Source organism: Rhamphochromis longiceps, linkage group LG11 (genome assembly GCF_057381845.1).
Source record: "Rhamphochromis longiceps isolate RC_006_pf linkage group LG11, R_longiceps_female_GT1.1, whole genome shotgun sequence".
Taxonomy (NCBI): domain Eukaryota; kingdom Metazoa; phylum Chordata; class Actinopteri; order Cichliformes; family Cichlidae; genus Rhamphochromis; species Rhamphochromis longiceps.
This window is the reverse complement of record NC_140567.1, coordinates 36,244,136-36,265,457: the sequence shown is the minus strand read 5'-3', so window position 1 is coordinate 36,265,457 and position 21,322 is coordinate 36,244,136. Positions and strand designations below refer to the sequence as shown.

General features: G+C 42.0%; 2 protein-coding genes across 2 annotated transcripts in view; one reads left to right on the top strand and one right to left on the bottom strand.

Annotated features, from left to right (window-relative positions):
• Positions 1–3,660: 3,660 nt before the first annotated feature.
• Positions 3,661–6,369, top strand: LOC146659878 (uncharacterized). Its single transcript, XM_085423854.1, has 2 exons — positions 3,661–4,029; positions 5,907–6,369. Exons 1-2 carry the CDS (start codon positions 3,947–3,949, stop codon positions 6,253–6,255), a joined length of 432 nt encoding a protein of 143 aa, XP_085279980.1. The 5' UTR covers positions 3,661–3,946; the 3' UTR covers positions 6,256–6,369.
• Positions 6,370–6,849: 480 nt separating this feature from the next.
• The window catches only part of mtmr11 (myotubularin related protein 11), a 38,336-nt gene continuing 23,863 nt past the window's right edge, over positions 6,850–21,322 (bottom strand). Inside the window, exons 8-17 of the mRNA XM_085423853.1 lie at positions 20,947–21,034; positions 20,402–20,490; positions 18,940–19,067; positions 16,619–16,697; positions 16,221–16,291; positions 14,466–14,638; positions 14,074–14,244; positions 13,646–13,864; positions 12,712–13,038; positions 6,850–9,037 (exon numbers count right to left, since the gene is read on the bottom strand). Coding sequence (XP_085279979.1) covers positions 8,585–9,037; positions 12,712–13,038; positions 13,646–13,864; positions 14,074–14,244; positions 14,466–14,638; positions 16,221–16,291; positions 16,619–16,697; positions 18,940–19,067; positions 20,402–20,490; positions 20,947–21,034 — 1,798 coding nt within the window. The 3' untranslated portion in view covers positions 6,850–8,584. The remainder of the gene's footprint in view (positions 9,038–12,711; positions 13,039–13,645; positions 13,865–14,073; positions 14,245–14,465; positions 14,639–16,220; positions 16,292–16,618; positions 16,698–18,939; positions 19,068–20,401; positions 20,491–20,946; positions 21,035–21,322) is intronic.

Genomic DNA, 21,322 nt, shown 5'->3' with positions numbered 1-21,322 from the left:
TTTAGCAGAGGATACACTGGGATCGTCCTTTATGAGGAGCAAATGCCATCCCATAATTCATAGTGACGGCCCATCCAACCATTTGTGAAAACAGTGAACGCTGACAAAGTGGCGCTCATCACCTAAATGTTAATTATAATTGAATTTTTTTTTGCTCAATAAAAAAAATAAATAAATAAAATAAATAATTGAATTTTTAATTTCATCCCTAAAGCTGCTAAAATATTTGTAAATTTCAAGAACAAACTCTGAATGTGGCTGAATGAACAATGTAGATTTATATCAGCTCTCTAAATCTAGTGAACTATTAACTGATATCAAATTGAATTCAAGGTTTTGTATAATTTGGTTTGAATTATTAAGGTCCCTTGTTGTACGGCAACTTTTAAGGTTACCTGGGATAAGAGATGGATGGTGGGTTAGATGGCATTTTGGACAGAAATCCCAAACAATGAGAAGGAAAAGTTGCACTGGCTTACTATCCAGCAGATATGGGACAGATTTACCAAGCAGTGTAAATTATTGTGATGCTGCAGTCGCAGGGTGATCTAGTAACAGTGCACTACTACTTGATATACAAAGACCCCGCAAGTCCACTTCAGTAATAACCAGCATTCTGCTAAAAGCAGAACAAATTAGAGGCTCAAACACCATCAGACCTGATGAGGAAGAGACTGATGTAGGCCTACTAAACAAAATAATCCAGTGTAAGCTCAGGTTTTAGGAATGTTTTTCTCTCTAAAAACAGCAAAGCAGCCCAGATCAATGAGAGGAAGGATTAGAGAGAAAGCAAAAGTACAACAGAGGAACAGAACTCAGTGGTGCTTGGCTGTAAACCCTCAGCATGAGAACTGAGAGAGGAAGAGTTTTAGGACAGTGCCAAAGTTTTAACACTGCACTCAAATCCATGAATCACCCATCCAAAAGTGACAATTACACACTCATTACTCATAAGATGTTCTCACCTTGGCAAATGATAAACAACCCTAGAAGTCATTATCACAACAACGTCAGGCTTCAGATGTGTTTCTTGTGGTGCAAACAAAAATTTGCACCACAAGAAGATTCGTTTAAATATTCTCCTCTTTCATAGGACATAAGACCGGCCACAGAAATACGTCTGTGCTCAACTTTCAGTGACACTGTGCGCTTTTACAAAATACAGCAGCTTTTTAGGTTAAAAGATGTATTTTCATATCTTAAGAGGACATTGCAGTGAGTAAAATGGGCATTTTGTAGCCCATTTTCTGCACAGTGTAGTTTCAAAACAGTACACATCTGGCATCATGGTGTTAGGGAGCGTAGCATAATGTTGTCCGGTTTCTCAGTGCACCGTTTTATGTCTTTCCTAAATCCTTATGAATTCTCCTACCTGCCTTCCCTTGAGGTCAGTGAGATTTTAAGGAGCTAGGAGGTACTTAATCTCCTGGTCTTAGAGAGGGTTTCTCTCTCTCTCCTGAATCCAGACTGGAAGCTGGTTTCTCAGCAACCTGGTGGCTGAAGGCTCTGCCTACCATTCAGCTTTGGGAAACTCTAGAAGTCACAGTTAAGCCTGCAGACTGCACTTCTGAATATAATACGAAGGCAATGAAGAGAAGTGCATCTATGAGAAAATGGAGCTCTCAGGGAGCCTTTAGGAAATTTACCAGGTTCTCCTAATAATTGTGTTGGACAGAAATGATTACGGACTGACAAAATAAAAGACGAGCTTTATTAACAAAGTCGATCATCACAGTCCAAACAAAGTAACAAAAAAAGCCAAGAAGGTGGCGCAGGCGATGAAATGTGGGACACAGACAACAGATGGAAGGAGGACACACAGAGGGAAAGACAGGACTACATATACACAGAGGGGCAGACAATCAGAAGGAGAGAAAAGGTAGAAAAAAGAAACAGAATTGGACATATATTAGAAAAACTAGCACGCAGTCAGAGACAGGGAACACAAACATCAGGGAACATGACCATACTGTCACAATGGTGGATACTCAAACATGAAGGCCAGCCTTTGAACCAAAGCTCAAATTGCTCTTTTGTCTTCTCCCCCATTTTTTGCAATGAATCCATCACTTATACAGAACAAACCAGTCAAGGCAGATGGCTGCAGCTCTAGAGCATGTGCATGTCCGTGTCTGTCTGCAGCTGATGAATCTAACTGTGTTCAGTTCCATCTTCTTTGCCTGCTGTAACAAAATGCCAGTTCATGTGCGATTTAATTACTGAACAGGATCAAATTTCCTGCACACAGTAACTCAGTCAGGGCCAGTTTAATGTTGTGCTTCTGGCAGCACTTATCTGCAATTCATTACACTAAAAGCTGTATGAATCACTCCAGGAGGAAACACAGACTATGCAAGCTTGCACTGGGACTTATGATGAGCGGCCTGGGTAAGACTGCAGCCCTCATCTGTGTGAATATATTGGACCTTGTGTCTATTTTTGAAACCCTTCATTAACCACAGAATGACTCAAACTGTCACAAAGAATTTAAGGGTTTTCTTTCTTTCAGTAGAACTAGAGAACAAGTGTGGTGCTCTAGTTAAAAGTAAGCAGGACAATTGTTATTGGATTATTTTATATTGTTGCCTGAAAACTGATACATTTAAAACTATGAGCAAAATTATTTGGTGGCTCTGAGAAGGAAATGTTAATCACCAGACTCTTAATTTTCTGAGCCTGCACCAACTTGCAACTCTGCATCAGTTTCTGAGGGAGATGTTTTTATTTGTGTAAAGACAAAATAAATTCAGGCACCTGTTTTCTTAAATAATTCCTTTTTATTTCAGAATCTGCAACCAGCAAACGTTTCAAGTGAAACCACAGTTCAGTCGTGATTTTATTTTAATGCATGTGTTGTAATATTGAAAAGGAATTATATAGGTTTTTATAGACCTCCGCTTCATGTTCTGTCTTTGTCGCATCCTGGAGAGGTTCTCCCCCCAAGCCTGCCTCAAATATGAAATATGAAACAACCAGTAACTAAAGTATGACTCATATAGGTTAAGAATAAATATTTGTCGCCATCTGGTGGCCAAATCCTGCAAAACATTACAGTTAAAATGTAGTTTTGTTTAAGTGAAAGAACTGCTGGAGTATTTCTGGAAAAGGGAGATGGTATTCATTGTTAAGAAATCTGAAAAAATGCAAAAACCTGCTGAAAATGTCTAAAAGAACCCAAACAATGAATACCTACATGAACTAAACCGGCAGTGTCATTGCACCACTAAATAAAATGCTAAATTCAAAGAAAAACCTATTTTTAATTAAAAAACTACAGATGTGATCTTTTGTTTAAGATAAATGGATAAAATATCTGAGTTAACAGATAAAAATTATTTGAAGCTTTCAAATACACTGTTCCTGTGAATGTGCACACTTTTAATGTACTGCACAACAAGCTCAATACGGACAAAAATTTATAAACATTTTTATAATGCATAATAAACATAATAAACGCAGCACTTGCAGGCACGTGGGGCTGTTTGCAGATTTGATCTGAGAATGTGTTTTGTTCAGATTTAGCAGCAAGTGCCAGATTACCCGTTTGTTTTATAGCCCGAGGTATTTTGAGGCCATTTCAGTGTCCTGCTCCACTTTGAGCTCATTGGTGAGATCGGGTCAGGCGCGCGTGTGTGTGCCTCTGATTGATGCAAATGAAGCACCTCTTTCTGCGGAGGAGGAAAAGCGAGAGCAGAAAGCAGCGCGCACAGCAGCTTGGAATGAAAGCTGCGCGTTGTTTACGTCCTTTCAGACGCCCGCGGATGGCCATGATGATGATAATGGTGATGAGGACGAACGCGCCTCGTTTTCATTCGTCTGTGTAAAATCGCGTGGAGGGAGAAGGGGGTGGCGCAAGACTGTTTCTATCTCAATTTAAAGAGACTCCGCTTTTAAGGAAAAACATGAAGCTGGGCAGAAAGCAGGTCGATGAAATTTGGATTTTACCATGAGAGGAACCGGCATGGATCTGCTCTGGAGGATCCTTGCAGCCTTCAGCTTCGACTGCTTCAAAGATTCAGCGTCGTCAAGGTGAGCGGTGATTGATCAGCCTGAATTTCATCAGGTTTACAGGACACAGCCTCAAATCCACAGAATGCCGCACTCGCTGTTCGTGTTTCGGGGTTTTATGACGTGCTTTTGCAACACAGCCCGATGTTTGAGTCGAATCTGTCCGCTTATTCAATCTGAATTTCAGCACTCTGTCTAATCCTTAATCGTGTACTACTCCCCACACAGGGTCACTGGTGCACAATGTTTTCTCGTAGAGGGCGTTTTAAAATCAGGTTGTGATGATAAATCACATCAGAGTGGGGTTTTTATATACCGTCCTTCACAGTTGTTATGACAACAGGTTTCCAGAATCGCTCCAGCTTTGCCTCCTGAAAGCCAGTTCATGTTACACAACTCGGAAATCCTGCCAGCGACATTTCAAATGAAACCCTGTTTTTCTGCTTGCATTTCCACACTCTGCAGTGAGAAGAAGTCCTAATCTGAGAACCTGAGGTTAACAGGTAGCTGTCCACTCAGGCTGGGAATGAGGCTCAGACGCATTTGTATCAGCACACACTGAAGTTCTTGCACAATCCTCTTAACTCCACCCTAACTGTGACCAAGTCTTGTTTTACCAGTTATTGGTTTTTTCCAAGGAACAAATGTGTGCACAGCAACACCATCTGTGTTCAGCGTGCACCAGAAAAACCTGATCCCATCACACCTGCCGTGTCCTGTTTTCATGGCTTTGACTAGTAATAGTTGTCACCCCCAGACTGTCTTGGTTTAAATAAACCAGCAGCCAAAATATCTACTTATTTGTCCTGTTTTTGTTTTGCCAAGTCCCAAAGAAATTAGGTTTGTCATCAAAGCACCATTTACTTATATCTACAGCTCTTATCTTTCATAAAAACTTGATTGGTTGTCGTGTTTGTTATTTTAACATGAATCCTTCTATTAAGATGGTCAACGAGATGATGTTGTGTGTGAGGCCACAGCTGGGACGCTTGGAATCAAAGGAAAACAACCTGGCTTTACATTATATATATTTCATTAAAATGTTTTTTTGTCGTAGTTTTTCAGTATTTCTGGTATGTGTAGTCTAATATATATGCTTGTTTTATTTGGTTTGTTCTGTATAAGAGATGGATTCATTGCAAATTTGGAAAAAAAATTCTGAGTTGGAGATTTTTACTAGTAAAGAGCCATTGAAGAACCATGAAAATGACACATTGCTTTGTGAATTTACATGCATTTATTGGATTAGGGTTGCATTGTATTTAATGATTTATTATTTCTATAAAATGAATTAACATGACTCAGAAACCAGCGCAATCCTGAGTCACTTCTTCAAATGTTTCATTCTACCCTGCAAACAAAGCTAATATTAGAAATGGGAATCATAAAACGGGAACATTTTTTGCATTTATGATGGAAATGTCTTTATTTATCTCAAGAAAAACACATAATTAGACAGGCTCCATTTGAGAAGCTGGAACCAGCAAATATTAGTTCTTTGGCTTGAAAAAGTACAGAATTTAAGCCACTTTGTTGTTGAGTATAATAGTATCAAATATAATAGATGGGATGTCCTCCCCCAGGAGAATCAAAGCTTACTTTTCTTAATTTAAAACAAATTTTGTAACTTTATTTTTTTACCAGTACATGGGGGAATTGTTGTGCAAAGAAAAGCACCAAATCAAGCACCAGTTAGGAAACCTCCATATTTGGGGAATTTCTAAGTAAGGTCTTTGCAGCCTTTGTGTTTTTTATTCTGAGGGGACAAACGTGGGGTCTAAATCTCATCCCTCTGAAATCTACACCTGCGATTTAAACAATCATATTTTATTTTGAACAGCTTGATGCAATGTGTAGTTTTCAGGCTGTCTTCACGTCCTGTTCCCTCTCCCTCTCAGGTCTCCCACTAAGTTGAGCTCCAGCCAAGCCGGCAGCCTGGAGAGCAGCTCCCTGACCAGCTCCCTGTCGCTGGGCCCCGACCTGCCGCACTGCCAGTGTTGCATCTCCTACGAGGCCCGCCTCAAGCGCCTCTCCTGCGGGCATCTTTACTGCGATCCCTGCTGCGATCAGATCGTCAACCTGGCCTTCGAGGACATCGAGGGTCTGTCGGACTACCCCTGCCCCATGTGCAAGTCCATCCGGCAGCTGGGAGGCCTGGGTCCATCTTCCTCCGGGTACTTCAATGGACCCTACAGCATCCTGCAGGAGCAATACACAGGGAAGGAGCACGGCAGCCAGTGGGGGTAAACGTGAAGCCGCTTCACGGGGGTGATGCCGACTCTCTGGACTTCTTAAGCTGTGACCTGATTGACTTTTAAATTCACTGCCATGAAAGCCACCTGTTGACTTTGGAGTCGTGGTCATCCTACTTTATTTCATCTTGCTCTGTTGTTTGTGCTAATCAGGTGAAACGTCTGAGAATGCATGACATTAACATGCATAGATTTAAGTGCCCAAATGCATCTCCATAGACTTCACGACATCATGGAGAGGTTTCCTATCCTATCAGGTTTTCTACTGAGCTCTGAAAAACAGAAATAACCCAAACCCGAGATGAACACAAGCGAACCGGAGTAGATATTTTGTATATTTAACATTTCCTGTCAGAAGACGCTGTTACTCTGAACATTTCCTGTGAAAGTACTGATCATTTTGCACATGATTCTCAAGCCGTTTCACACTGACTGTATGTTTGATGCAGCTGGGTTTGAAATCTCGACTTCACTGTACAGTGCCGTGCTACTTTTAGGTGTTCCAGATCATATTGTAAATATTTATTTTGTTAAAAAATAAAAAGGTTGTGTGAACAGTGTACGAGCACGCCGTGTCATTACAATCAGAGCTGGTAACACTTCTCTTTTTATTTATCAGGGATCAAAACATGCGAGTACAAAAAAAGAAAAATATGTACATCTGGCAAATGTAAGTACCAAAAACATGAAATGATACAAAGACACAGCAGCAGGTGTGAGCTGAAGATCAAATTAGATCTTCCATGCAACGGGACAACGATGACTTTTTTTCCCCTTTTTCCGCAGAAGACCAGCAAATCCATTGGCATCACACCTGGAAAGCTCTGAAACTGTAGCTGAAGTCAATGCCTTAATATTGACATAATGAATATTTACAGCAATTGAATAATTCATAGTGCTATCAAGTGAGGTACCTTTTGACATGAGAGAAGGCCGGTATCAGACGGACATCTGACAACTGTTATCCTGCGTTTAAAAAGAAAGAATAATGATAATGGATACTTTAAACATCCCTTTTAGCAATGGTGCAAATTCATTCATCCGTGGGAATGACGCCAGTGCATCTACTCGACACCCACATCATGCAAACTGTTTGGATTTAAAGGTGCAGGACCAAATACTTCCCTCTGTGCTTTTCAGACAAATCCTTGACCTAAATGCTGACTGCATACTAATACGGCAGCAGGCAGGACGTGAGGAGATCAAATAGAAGGTAAACACAGGAGGAACTGAGCCTCCCTTTACTTCAAACACTGCTACCTTCTCAAGGTACAGAAGTCCAAAAGAGCACAATTATGTTTGTTTTTTTTCACCACCATAAAAATGATGGAAACATTTTCAAATAATACCAACTTTGGTTGAAAATAATCACACGTATCCACATGTCCATTAGCGATCAATACAAACACATATCATACTAAAGCCCTGAAATGATCTTCATCATGCAGGAACTGCAGAAACATCCAGAAAACTCCAGGCTGACATAACACCATAAACTGAATATAGGCCTCTCGCTGCTCCCGAGCAGCGTGCATGTGAGCGGAGAGATATGAGAGCACAGCGGTACCAAAATAGCGCTCATGCCCTAAATTCAACTGGTCGCAGCGCCTGGAGTTAGAAAATGACGGTTTTTGGAAATTATTATTTTCCAAACAATAATTTAATCTTCTATTTGACGTTAACAAACAGCAACAAAGAAAAAAATCATTAAGAGTTACCAACTTAAAAAAAAAAGTCTTCTGGAGGCATGGAGCCTTAAGGGCACACAGGTCAGAGGTTAAATCCATTGAAACGCTCAAGTGTGTCCATTCTAGATCACGTCCTGAAAAGTGCCTGTAGGACCCATCGCTTAACACATTTATCTCCACTCCGCCCTGTCAGTGCAACCCCCCCGTGGATAAGAAGGTAAAAATAGAAACGACAAGCTTTCTGTCTCTTTCTTAAAGGGTGACATCAGGAAGTTTACAAAGAAATAGTCTCGGCGACGGTTTCTGCATACTGTGAGGTGTACTTCCAGCATTCAGCACCTTCAGGCATGACTTTTTTTCTTTGCAATTTAATTAAAGGAATATTTATTCAAATATACAAAAGACTTGTCACATTATTTGATACAGTACACGTGATAAGTAGCAGAGGAAAGAGCTCTTGCACTGATCATTTCATACAGCTTCAGTTCAATGTGGTCCGTCACAATGTCTCTGTTTCTAATCGCCTTATGGACACGTTATTACACGTCTGCTCCTCTCAGTTCGTGGCACCACTGAGGGACATGTCTGTGTCATTTGGTTAGAGTACCCGGTCACGGGGTGGAAAACGGTCAGATCTCAGGAAGCTAGCGAGGGTCCGTTACTCTTAGGCAGCTTGGCGTTACTGGACGCCGAGTAGTATCGCTGGTCAGGATGTGCATCAATCACAGACGAGTGCCCAAACAGGAATGTGTGCTTGCTGCTGCCACCCGTGTCTTTGTGAGCAGGCCTGGATTGTGGAGCAGAGGCGGCGGGAGCGCCCCTGGAGGTGTGTTGGTTGGCCGAGGTAGGGAGGGGTGCTGCTCTGAGAGCGCCTGCGCTCTGAGGCCTCGACGCCGGGAAGAGGAAGGTGCCGTTGTTGGTGTTCTGGTTCAGGTTGGTGTCGGCTCTCCGGGGCTCGGCTGTCACGGCGGGCGGGGTAGGATCCGTGCTGGTGGAGACTTGTTCTAGCTTGTCTTTGAGCTGCTGCACCTCCTGCGCTAGCCTCTCCACAGGGTGGAGGTGGTTGGCAGAGAGGGGGTGAGAGAACGCCTGAGAATAGAAAGCAGAAGAAAGTTTTACTTACGGGACTGCTCAGCAACTTTAATCCAACCTCATCTCAATCTGAAGGTTTCTCATCCTGCATTTTTCTGGGACCAAAACTACAAACTAAAAAGCATGAAAGCAATGATAAGGTATTAAAAACTGCTTTTTAAAAGTGACCTTCATTGTTGCTTTCCATTAATGACACTAACTTGTCCAGAGGAAACTCTTACTGAAAAGATGAGTGGAGAAAATATTTATGTATCAGTATTTCAAGCTGCAGTTGTAAGACATCAGAACATTGTGACCACATCATAGTGCTGTGAAAAAGTAGTCGTCCCCTTTCTAACATCTTATTTTTTGCATATTTGTCATACAGTTTCAGATCAAAACCCCATTTAAAATCATGACATAACCGATTAATCACATTTCTTTGGAAAGCTGAGTTCAGTTTTACAACCTAAAGAAACAACATCAGTGCAGAAAAAAAAGTCCCTGATATCTGTCAGTCTGGAAAGGGTCAAAAAGCCATTTCTAAGGCTTTGGGACTCCATTGAATCCCGTTGTCATACACAAATAGAAAACTTGGAACAGTGGTGAACCTTCCCAGGAGTAACCAGCCTACCATAAGTACACCAAGAGCGCATTCAAACTCATCCACGAGGACACAGAAGAACCCAGAATGAAATTTAAAAAACTGTAGGCCTCACTTGCCTCAGTTAAAGTCAGAGGTTATGATTCAACAATAAGAGAGAGACTGGGTGAAAATGGCCTCCAGGGGAGGGTTCAAGGAGAAAACCACCGCTGTCCAAAAAACCTCAAAAAAAAGGCTAAAAAACATGTTGATGAAGGACATTGTCCAGGTATCAGTTCATGCTCTGAAGCACAAAAGTACTCAGGTTGTGCAGCAGGACAATGATCCAAAACACACCAGCAAGTCTAATCTGAATGGAAAAAAATAAATAAAATGAAGGTTTTGAAGTGGCCTTGTTAAAGTCAGGACATAAATGTGACTGAGATAGTTCGTAAACAGGATGTTCGTGCTGAAAAACCCTCCAATGTGGCTGAAACAATTCTGCAAAGAAGACTGAGCCACCGTTGATCCACAGCGAAAAGACTCGCTGTCAGTTTTTAGAAACACTTGATTGTAGTTGTTGCTGTTAAGGTTTGTTCAACCAGTTAAGTTTAGGGGGCAACTACTTTTTTCCACACAGGCCCAGTAGGTTTGAAAAACCTCATTTTTTACAATCATCATTTAAAAAGTGCATTTTGTATTTACTCCGTTTATCTTTGTGTGACTTTGCGTATCTTTGTTCGATGAACTGAAACATATAAATGTGACAAATATGCAAAAACAAGAAATTGGGACGGTATGTATGAACACACTACTAGTAGGAGTGAAAACATACCAGCATTAGCAGCTGGTTCCAAATAAAATCCAGAATAAACTTGTTCAACATCTGCATCCTACTGTAGGAAAAACCTGCCACAGAGCTGCTACCTGCTGTTGTACAATAACTATGCTGCTAAACTGGGAGGAGCGGAGTGTTGCCTGTTCTTCCTGTCCAGCGAGGTCAGGGTCCAGGCCTCAGGACAAAGGTGTGTCCAGCGCAAAGGCCTCTAAAGATGCCGCAAAGTTTCGAGTGACGGATGCGTTGTTGGTTTTGTATGTTTTTGTCACAAAAACACGTAAAGTATATCAGCAGTACTTTGCATTGAATATGCAGTCTATGGTGAGGGAACGCTTCAAGGTAAGACCTCATGAGCCCTAAAGCCTAGGAACGAATGCTTCCCCCTACCTATAGATACTGACCCAGTTAGAGTGGTTTTCTAGTCAGTCTGAATTTTGTAGTAAGTGTTTTTTTAATTATCCTGAAGTGTGTGTTCTTCAGATAAAAACAGTCCTTGGGTGCTTTGAAAGGTGCTATTTTTTTAAATAAAATGCATTATCATTATTATTATTATTAAAAAACACAGAGACTAACAGGTGTTTGTTTAATACGTGAACTATGCAGACCACAAACACTGAGTAATGCCTGAATGAATCCATGCTTCTAACAAAAGAAAGAAGAGGAACTCGTGTTCCTGAAGGGAACATTCAGCAGTGTGTGAAACAAAACTGTCTCTGAAACCTGAAATGGTTTTTCAGCAGCCTGACAGAATTTCTCCACAGTGCTTTTAAAATAGCTGCAGGCACCCACCCACCCACACGGTGCTCAACTATTCTTAACATCACCATGGGGACGCTGATAGACGCGCTGATGTACAGACATCACAAAGGCTGAACCATGTCCATATTTGGAGCTGCTCATAACTGCTCTGACTAATCTTCGCATCAAAGAGGACGTCATCTACTGAAGGAGCGGAATGGAAGTGAGAGGATGTAACACGGGACACAGGAGTGCAGCGCTCGCGACGGGGGCTTCAGGAAGGTTCACGGGTACCCACGTCCGGGTTTACACACTTAACTTTGATACAGTATAATAATTATACAGAGGACTGAAACTACTGGCATCAAAAAGTTATGCATATATGCCCTAAAATATGCCAAGATTTCAATAATAATAATAGTACAGTAATAGAAAATAAATCATATAATTAGATAAATATTTAAATAATAAAATTAGGAGTTATAAAAAAGATGGTAAGATCATTTTATTTTATTTTTTTAATTTCCTTTTACCATTATTAACTTTCATTTAATATTTATGTGTGTATTTATATTTGTATTTGGTTTACATTATTTATTTTTGTTTGACAAATTTACTCCTATTCTTTCTGTTTTTTTCCAAAATTTCTGCTTCATTATGCAAATGAGCGAGGCTGTCATGGAGTAAGCTTTTCACCTACTGGTTGACTGAGCTGGTAATTTATTTCATTTAGTTATTTCATTTTATAAATCAGTTATTTTTGTGTATACGTAGATTACAACTTTTTAAATGTCACCAGCGCTTGAAAAGAAAAACAACAGCCACACCTGACTGGCTGCATTTATTCAGCTGATCACCTTCAGATGTGTTCCAGTTGTTTTGAGTTTGGCATCAATGAACAAACAAGTGCAAAGTTTACCTCATGAGATCATTTGAATGAACGCTCATCAACTGCATGAAGCATAAATAAATAAATAAATAAATAAATATACAAGCAAGATGCAAACAATGTAAAAAATAATAAAATAATTTATTAAAGTAAAAATGACTAAAAGGTAAAAATAACAGAAACAATATATTATTTAAAAAATAAATAGACTGTAAATAAAGAAAATGGATAAGTCAATGCATAAACATATAGAAACAGAATTAATTATTTATTTATTAATTCCAATAATCATTTTATATTTATATTTTGTAAGATATTAACATGTAATTGAGTCACTCTGAGATGCATTTAAAATTTGGCAGTTTCAGTCCTCCATATTTGAACTAGAATAGTGCAGCTCAAACTGAGTGTTTTATACATTTTCTTTCCTAAACTGACCTTTTAGTTTATATTTACATTATTAATAATATTCTGTTTAATATAGCTGGAAACTTTAAGTGTTAAGCAGAAGACATCATCACATTCAGGACTCTTTGTGGTCTTCATTCGAATGCACAGAGAAACTGCATATGAAGCTTCACTAACAATACCCGCTCATTCTTAATGAATAATTTCTATATGCCTGCATCAGACTGTTGACATACCTGCGCATGGAGCGCCCCGCGCAGGTAGCACTCCCTCCACAGGCCCATGCAGGGGCCCATAAGAAGGGGCAGTAAGGGCTCATAGGGGTCAAGTGGTCCTTGAGGTCCAGACGTAGATGTGAGGGCCTGGGGAAACTCAACTAGAGCCCAAGCTTTCAGCAGTCTCTCCAGGCCAGGCACATTCTCAGAGGACAGCGCCCTCCGGTGGCTCTTTTTGTAAACACCTGAACTGCTGCTGCTGCTGTTGCGCCACGGAAGCAGGTTAGTTGGACAGGAGAAGGTGCCCCGCGAGAGCAGAAACACTGAGCCCGGGACGGCGTCGGTCAGCTGGTGGGCAGATGTCAGAGGTCAGAATCAGGCAAACTGTAACACACCTACAACAGTAATCGTACATTTGAACTGAAAACATTTGGCGGTTTAACTTCCAGTCGCAAGACATTTTCTCTGGGAGCCTGCAGGTTCTACTTTTCCTGGTTAATTCCACTGATTTGCATTTATCTAGATAAAAGTAAAATAATACATCTGTAAACTGAGAAGATAGTTTAAAGGCCATTATGGACAATCAAGACAAGTGAGTTTGAAGTGGCTGCATCTTTAACGAGTACCATAAGCAGGAGCAGTGGTATGACGCAAACATCCAAGTTCTTAAGATATCAGTCTACTAAAAATATGCATGCGAAAACCTCTGCAACAGCTCTTCTTGCACCCTCACACTGGTGGTCTGCTCTTCTTCTCTTCTGCCCTGAAGTTAAACTTGTGTGTTTACAAATTGCTGCTTAGGTAGAATCCAATCTGAAGTCTTAAGTGTCGCTGTCCAACCAAAAGCAAAAATATCCCACACCTATTTCTGCTGATATACTTTAACACAGACTAGACTCTAAACACGGCCACTAGGGGGACGTGTTGCACCATGCAGTAGACGAGCCAGCCTCACCCTGTGTTTGTCGGGGTTGGTGTTGAGGTTGCCGTTGAGCAGCGGTTGGAGCGGAGGAGTCGGGGGCACGGGCTGCGTGAAACGGCTTTGTCTCGGCTTGCTGTACTGCAGGGACCAGTCCCACACCGGGGGCAGTGGAGGGTCAGACGGATCTGTGGAAGAATCTGGATGCAGCACATCTCTCCAGCCGTTGACGGGCGTGTAGCACTGCCCGAGATTCTGAGTATAGCGGAGGTAGGAGGTGTCATTTATTATGAAAATGTCTGTTTTCTGCAGTCTACATCTTCCTACTCATCATCATCATCATTACAATCATCTGGAGAATCAGAGTCAGCATTTGCTGTTCTAACTAATGAGGAGCAACTGCATGTTAATCAATTACTTCACCACTATTTGAACTAATCATTATATAGGGGGGCGTTCAGTACCTGGGAGCGTTTGCATCTCTCTCGCTGGCAGTTTGACAGGAAGGTGGAGAAGAGTGGCAGGTGGACGCTGTCATGCAGTGCCAACAGGAAGTCTTCTGTCAGCTGGAAGCGAGAGGGATACTGGGACCACAGCTGCCAAACGCAGTCCAGGAAGAGCAGGAAGACTGGAGCCTTGAAGGAAAGATCAAGTGAGAGAGCATAGTAAATAAAGTTAGAGCACAAACAGGAAGAGATGAATGAATGATGGAAGTGAGAGACAGAAGGTGAAGGAGGAGGAAACAGAAGCAAAATAAGGGTGAGGGTGGGACTAGGGTTAGAAACCAAGAGCTTTGGAAACTTGTGGCTGTGTTTGTTAGGAGGAAAAATAAATGGGTTCAAAAATGGCCGCTCACCTCCTCCTTGTCGTTGTCACGGTGGTAGTTAATGCGGCTGTAGAAGCGGTGCGCGCCCATCACCCACTCCTTCTGCACCAGACCCTGGAAACCATACATTGTCCGACAGTGGGGGTCACACATCACCTGCACCAGGCTGGAGACCACGCAACTCATGTCCCGGTCCTCCACCTCTGTGACGTCAGAACAGGAAGAGCACATGCTGAATGCCGCGCCTTCTATTCGAGTAGCTCACTCAGTCACTGAGCAACAGCAAAAACCAAACAATCCAGCAAGTGATTCATCAATTCTGCTCTTAATGCTCAACTCAGAGTGCAGGAAAACGTTAGCAGACCCAAACTGAGCATGGCTCTGTCGTCCTTTCAGCCTAGCTGGTAGAGAAAGTGAAAGATCAGCAGCAAGCAGTAAACATCCTCAGCTGAAAACGGCCATTGTCTGAGCAATGTAGTGTTACACTGAGCGTGCAACAGGAAGCCAGACCAGATGGTCAGAAATCCGCCAAATGTCTGTAAAATGAGTCAAAATGAAATCTAAAGGAATATTACAAATGATCATCTTCTGACATGCCCCTTTGTTTGATTTGTTTACTTCACGTTCATGCACAGCGTGGCCACAGGCCAACAAAAGTTTAACGTCAGTGGGAGACTAAACAATGAGAACGTCAGGAGTCAGAACAACAACAACACAATCATCCAGTGATTTTCCATCCCACTCAAAGTGGGCCTTTTAGGCAGTTAATGTGCAAGTAAACATGACTGGTCTGGATAAAGTATGCGAGACTGGTCTGTGTTACCTTATTTGACAGAAATAGTTTAGATTTCATGTTTTTCTAAGCATCTGATAAACAAAAACATCTGTTACATTTAAGTAAATAATAACCCTACAACTGCTTTGCTGGGCACTGAAAATTCCTCTGTGGAAGAAAACCATGTCATCTGTTGGCCAGAGCCTGTCTCTGTGAAGCAGAGTCCCAGTCAGGCACGCTGAGGTCACCCTCGCAGCATGCTTGGGTTTACCCGGCCTGCCTAGTAGCGTTTCCTCGTCACCTGAAACGCCTCGCTGCTGAGCGGTGATCAGTTGACAGCTCGGGTCCAAACAAACAAAAGTCAGCACGTTCCTCTTTGCAACACAGAGACGCAACACAGAGACGCACCCCCTCTGCACCTCCTGCCACATAAAGCAACATTAGCCCAGCATCCATCCAAGGAGCTTGGTGTGCAGAGGTCTTCTTTCCCACCACAGCAGGGCCCGATTGCACATGCCTGTAAGATTGATCGATCCACGCATACTAAAGACAATGAGTCTTTCAGCTTATTTAACAGAATGTCCTTCAGCTGCAAGCCAAACCATGATTGTGTAACAGTGGAAGGGGGAACGGCATTATCCTTGGTGGGGTGACCAAAACCTCAAACGTTTCTTTACGCAGGGAAAACCTTGCAGAGTCATCTGGCACCTGAATAGAACAAAGTGTCAATAACACCGCATCACACCTATAAATAGCCTTAATGGATCCATGTGCCAACAACAGAAGTTTAAACCAAAAAAGAGATTCAAAAGTCCACCAAAATACGACGTCAGACACAGAATATTTTCCTTGAACTCATTAATTAAACGCTATAATTAACTTAGAAGGCCAATTGCTTATCTGATGTCTACTCCAAGGTAAGCCCTAATGTGGCATTAATGAGAGGGAAGTGCTGTGAATAATGAATGAACTGAATAATATGAGACGGGCTCTGGAGTCACGTGACTCACCTTGAAGTGCCACAGTCAGGTGACCACCACGAAGCAAGCAGGCTACCTCTGAAGCCTTCCTCAAACAGGACCTGGAGGCAGAGGCAGGTTCGTGACATGCACCAGAATCGGCACATAAGAAATACAGTTACAATACCTAACAAACACAATTTGCATATTGTATATTAGTGTTAGCTATAAAGTTATAAACATAAAATTCAATTTTTAAATGCTGTTAAATGAGGAGTGCAAACTTTCATGGCTTCGATTTGTCTGCAAAATGTTCGTTTTTACAGGACCCTGAACGCAGTTTTTGAATTCTTTAGCCAGCAAACTGTCAAAAAGGCTTCGTTTTGTTAGACTTGTGTCTTCTGTTAGGGATGATATGCACTGCCAGTCTGGCCAATCAGAGCCGTTACCTTGTGTAGTCTAGCCAGTGGGTGCTTTCCAGGGTAGATAACCATTTGTCATCAGGCACCGACATAGATGTGGAGATATCTACAAGTCAAAACAGAAAAAGAGCACCAGATCATATTCAGGCAGCATCATAAATACAAATGCATGAAAGAAGAAATCAATTTCTGCAGTTTGGAGACTGAAGCTTTAAATACCTTTAAAATATTATGTATTCTCATCAATGTCTCACGAATGGTAAATGGCCTGTATTTGTATAGCGCTTTACTAGTCCCTAAGGACCCCAAAGCGCTTTACATATCCAGTCATCCACCCATTCACACACTGGTGATGGCAGCTACATTGTAGCCACAGCCACCCTGGGGCGCACTGACAGAGGCGAGGCTGCCGGACACTGGCGCCACCGGGCCCTCTGACCACCACCAGTAGGCAACGGGTGAAGTGTCTTGCCCAAGGACACAACGACCGAGACTGTCCAAGCCGGGGCTCGAACCAGCAACCTTCCGATTACGAGGCGAACTCCCAACTCTTGAGCCACGATCGAATGTCTCATTTGTTGAAAATCAGTAAATGTGGCACCTACTGGGTGTTTTAATACTGCTGTGTGGTTATTACTGCCAAAGCCACGATCAACGTATTAGACAGAATAACAATTTTCTCCCTAAAAGTGTAAAACGCACATAAATGCAAATGAACGGCCGGCTAAGACGATCCTCAGTTCAGACTAATTTTCTAATCTAGTTGTGGTGAAGATGTACCAGAGTTTTCATTTCTACAGAATAATCCTCTGGACTGTGAAACACTCGCACACAACGAGACAAAACACTGAGGTGACAAACGTGTGTAGTACTGTGACCTTTACACACTGTTCCTGTGTGTGTGTGTGTGTGTGTGTGTGTGTGTGTGTGTGTGTGTGTGTGTGTGTGTCAGACAGAGAGACAGTTAGAAAGATGGCTCAGCATTTCCAGTAGTTTGAGACCACTCTGGCCTCTGGCCTCTCTGCTCTTAAGTGGAATGTGCTGCCTGTGCTCATATGACAAAAGCACCAGTAAGAGCCGTCTCACAAAGAGTGTTGTGATCTGAGCAGGAATGCCCCGAACAACTATTTAAAACAGGAGAGAATGATCTGGAAACACGACTTTAACTAAACTAAAGCAGATCACGTCAGGGTGTGATTTAAATCAAAAGACTGTTCAGGAAGTAGGAGAAATGCAGAAGCTTAACACGGAAATTCCATAGACTGCTTAGAAAAGATAGATGAAGCATTTTCTGCTCTGACTCAGAAGTGACAAACAAGAACTCACCGAGACATGACTTGTTAAATTCAAGGTGAATAAAGCTTCATCTCCAATCTGCTTCAAAATGGGGCCATAATTTATGAAATGATAATCACGTATCAAATAAGTCTTTAACCTCCTAGGACCTGGCGTCCACATATGTGGACATCACATTTTGGGTTATTTGGACCAGCGGTCCCCAACCCCCGGGCCTCGGACCGGTACCGGTCCGTGAGTCGTTTGGTACCGGGCTGTGAGAGTTGAGGCTCAGGTGTGAAATGTCTGGTTTTCAGGGTTTTTATCGGTTTTCAGCGTTATTTTGTTATAGTTTTTATCATTAACTCGGTTTTCCTGGGTCTTTTCACGTGTGTTATGAATAAATCTTCTTTTTTTCGGTACCGGTACTAGTTTTATTTTGTTGTATTTATCCGCGACACCTTAAAGGCCGGTCCATGAAAATATTGTCGGGCATAAACCGGTCCGTGGCGCAAAAAAGGTTGGGGACCGCTGATTTAGACCAAAAGTCTTAGGAGGTTAAAGCAGCAACTGAGAACTCTTTAGAAAATTAGTTACTGAAGTCACAAAAGAAGTGACTCCCAGACTTCTATACAATCCATCCTCTTCTGCTTATCCTTTTCAGGGTTGCTGGCGGGTACATCCTGGACAGGTCATCAGTGTGTGGCAGGGCTAACACATATGCACAAACAACCATTCTCACTTACATTCCTATCCTCACTAACTGCATGTCTTTAGACTGTGGGAGGAAGCCAGAGTACCCAGAAAGAACCCACACAAACAAGGGGGGAACAAGCACGCCAGATGGAGGAATTGAACTCAGGACCTTCTTGCTGTGAGGCAACAGTGCTAACCACTGTTCCACTGTGCTAAATATTGTCCCTTTTTTGACCCTTCAGACCACACACCTGTCCTGACAGAGGTTTATATGAGCAGCGGATTATCAATAACGGCAGTTGTGATGCCTCCTTTCTCCTCTCTGTGCTGTGTGTAAACACACATTCAGGTGTGGACGTGTGCGTTTCTGTCCTTACCTCCCAGACAAAGGGCGCGCAGGCGGCTGTGTGCCAGCTGGATGTCGGCAGGCGAGGGCAGCTCCTCGCCCAGCTCCACCACCACACACAAAGAGGACTGGCAACCAAACAGGATCATCTCCAGGTTTCTACACAAGAGCACATCCAGCTGTTAACGAATGGCAACGAGCCTGCCGTACTTTGTGAAACATTTGTCACTGGCAGTGTAACATTTGTAAGCAAGCTGATATCGCTTTACATCATTGATGAGATTCACTTTTTCCCAAAAAAAAAAACCTGAATGAATCATTTCTGAGCAATAAAGTAACCAAAAATATAGCAAAACGATACTAATTAAAACTCTTTTATGCAAATCTATATGCAGATGTTTTTTCAGAAAGTGTGAAAAATCTTGCAGTTACTTCATGGTTTCAGCTATCCCCTCTTTCAGCAGCAGGCCGCTGGGACAAAAGGCTTCTACATACTGGAACATACAGAGCTCACAGGTCAGAGACTGAGGACTCAAGGGGCTTTAAAAATAGTTATTAAAATCTTAAAATCTCATAAGTTCTCTTAGGCCTACGGGAGAGCAGTTAGCTCAGATATTTGTCTGACACAGTGATGGGGGTGTCCACACTGGTACGTTGTACTAAAGCTGTTGAGCATTTAATAAGGTGTCCATGGCGCTTCATTCATGCATAAAAACAAATGTCTATCAGCTGAATAATCAAGGAGGCAGAAAACTGAAATAATACACGCAAAATAATGAAACTGACCAGTGATGCATGCCAATTCATTCCCCGAATCCTACATGACACCGTGTAATTTTCTGTGCCGTGGAATTCAAACCCACAACATAACATATGGATATAAATCTATGAAATGGCCCTTTGGGAAGCAAAGGTGCAAAGCAGACTATTATTTCCCCAGAAAGAAGGAACTGGTTCAAATGTCGTTTCAGCTTGGAGGGAAAAGTTGTACTGATTTTGCCAAAAGCTTCGCAGTTAATACTGAAAAATGACAGTTGGTGTAAAATGATTCTGCAACATATTCTGACCTCACACGTTAAACTGCAGCCTCGTGCTTCTTTCACGATTTGCAATATTCACCTCAAAGTGTTCTGTTTCTCTCATTCGTTCTTTGTGTTCATCGATAGATTTTCTCGGGTGATAGAAATAAATGCACACAGGTGAGTTAAAGCAGAAGAAGGTTTTAAAATTATGAATCTGAGCATCTTCAAATGTAAATGTATCTAACAAGCCATGTGCAGACACTTTCAAAAGTCTGTGAACCAAGTCTTCTTAGTCTGCATCTTCATTCTGGACTAAAGCTTAGGATCTGGAGTCCAGCAGACGACCTGTTATTACTTTACTGTAACCTGTACTTTGCTGTGTGAAAGTTGCACCCTACAGCTCAGACTCAAGTGCGGGTGGTCAAATGTTGATGCACTAGAATCCATTTGCAAAGCATTGAACACACACACCTGATGTCATCTTTCTCATGGTAGATGTTATTCTGGAAGCTGGCCATTCGCAGTAGATCACTGCCTCTGGGATGTCGCCAACACCAGCGCTGTGACACAAAACAGTTTCACCCTCTTTAATAACACGCTCTTACTGCAGCATTCATCTTATAATTAGTCTCGCTGGAATGATAATAAGCAGCGAATACAGACACATGATTGCAGCTCAGAGATCATTCTGACATAATATATTAAAGACACTTGGGAAACAGGCACCAAGTCTGAGGAACTTCTGTTTTTTTCATTTGAGTTGCAAGAAAAGTTTTAAATGTTTCTCAAGGCAGGAAGATATCTGTGAAAATAGTGCTTCTGGGTGCTTTCTTGAGTTCTTGGACACAAATGTGGAATATTGTAACAGCATCCCCACAGCCCAGCTCTGCATGTGTTTGCAAAAAATCCAGCTGAATATTTTCTGAAGCATATACTTCCAAACACTTCCTAGAAATTGGTGAATCACAAATGGCAAAGTGTTAATTTAAAACAAAACATGACTCCAGAACACTCACAGGGATGCGTCCTTCATTGAAGTGGGCGAAGCTTTTCTTCAGCTCGGTGTCTAAAACCTTCTGTGGGACCACGATGAAGCGAGGCAGGCTGACAGGAAGCAGAAAAAAAGTGCTCAGTTTTATTGACGAGATATAAATAGCAAATTTACAACAGCAGTGGAAGATGTATGAGTCACTGCATATAAAAAAAAATGTAAAAAACTTAGAGCACCATCTTTTAAGGCGTTAGTGCCGTGGAATCTTTCTCTTATCGAGGACGAGCAACATTCCTGAAATGTGCTGCTTTGCATACTAAAGAGGGGATTGGTGTTAAATCTGATATAACACTGACAGACATTCTATGTGTTTTATTACATTGCATACCTGGTTAGTGTTA

Excerpts from the sequence above, each read along its gene's own strand:
- LOC146659878 (XM_085423854.1), top strand. The coding sequence starts at position 3,947 with ATGAGAGGAACCGGCATGGATCTGCTCTGGAGGATCCTTGCAGCCTTC. Across the intron at positions 4,030-5,906 it reads AAAGATTCAGCGTCGTCAAG|GTCTCCCACTAAGTTGAGCT; the intron begins GTGAGCGGTGAT and ends TCTCCCTCTCAG.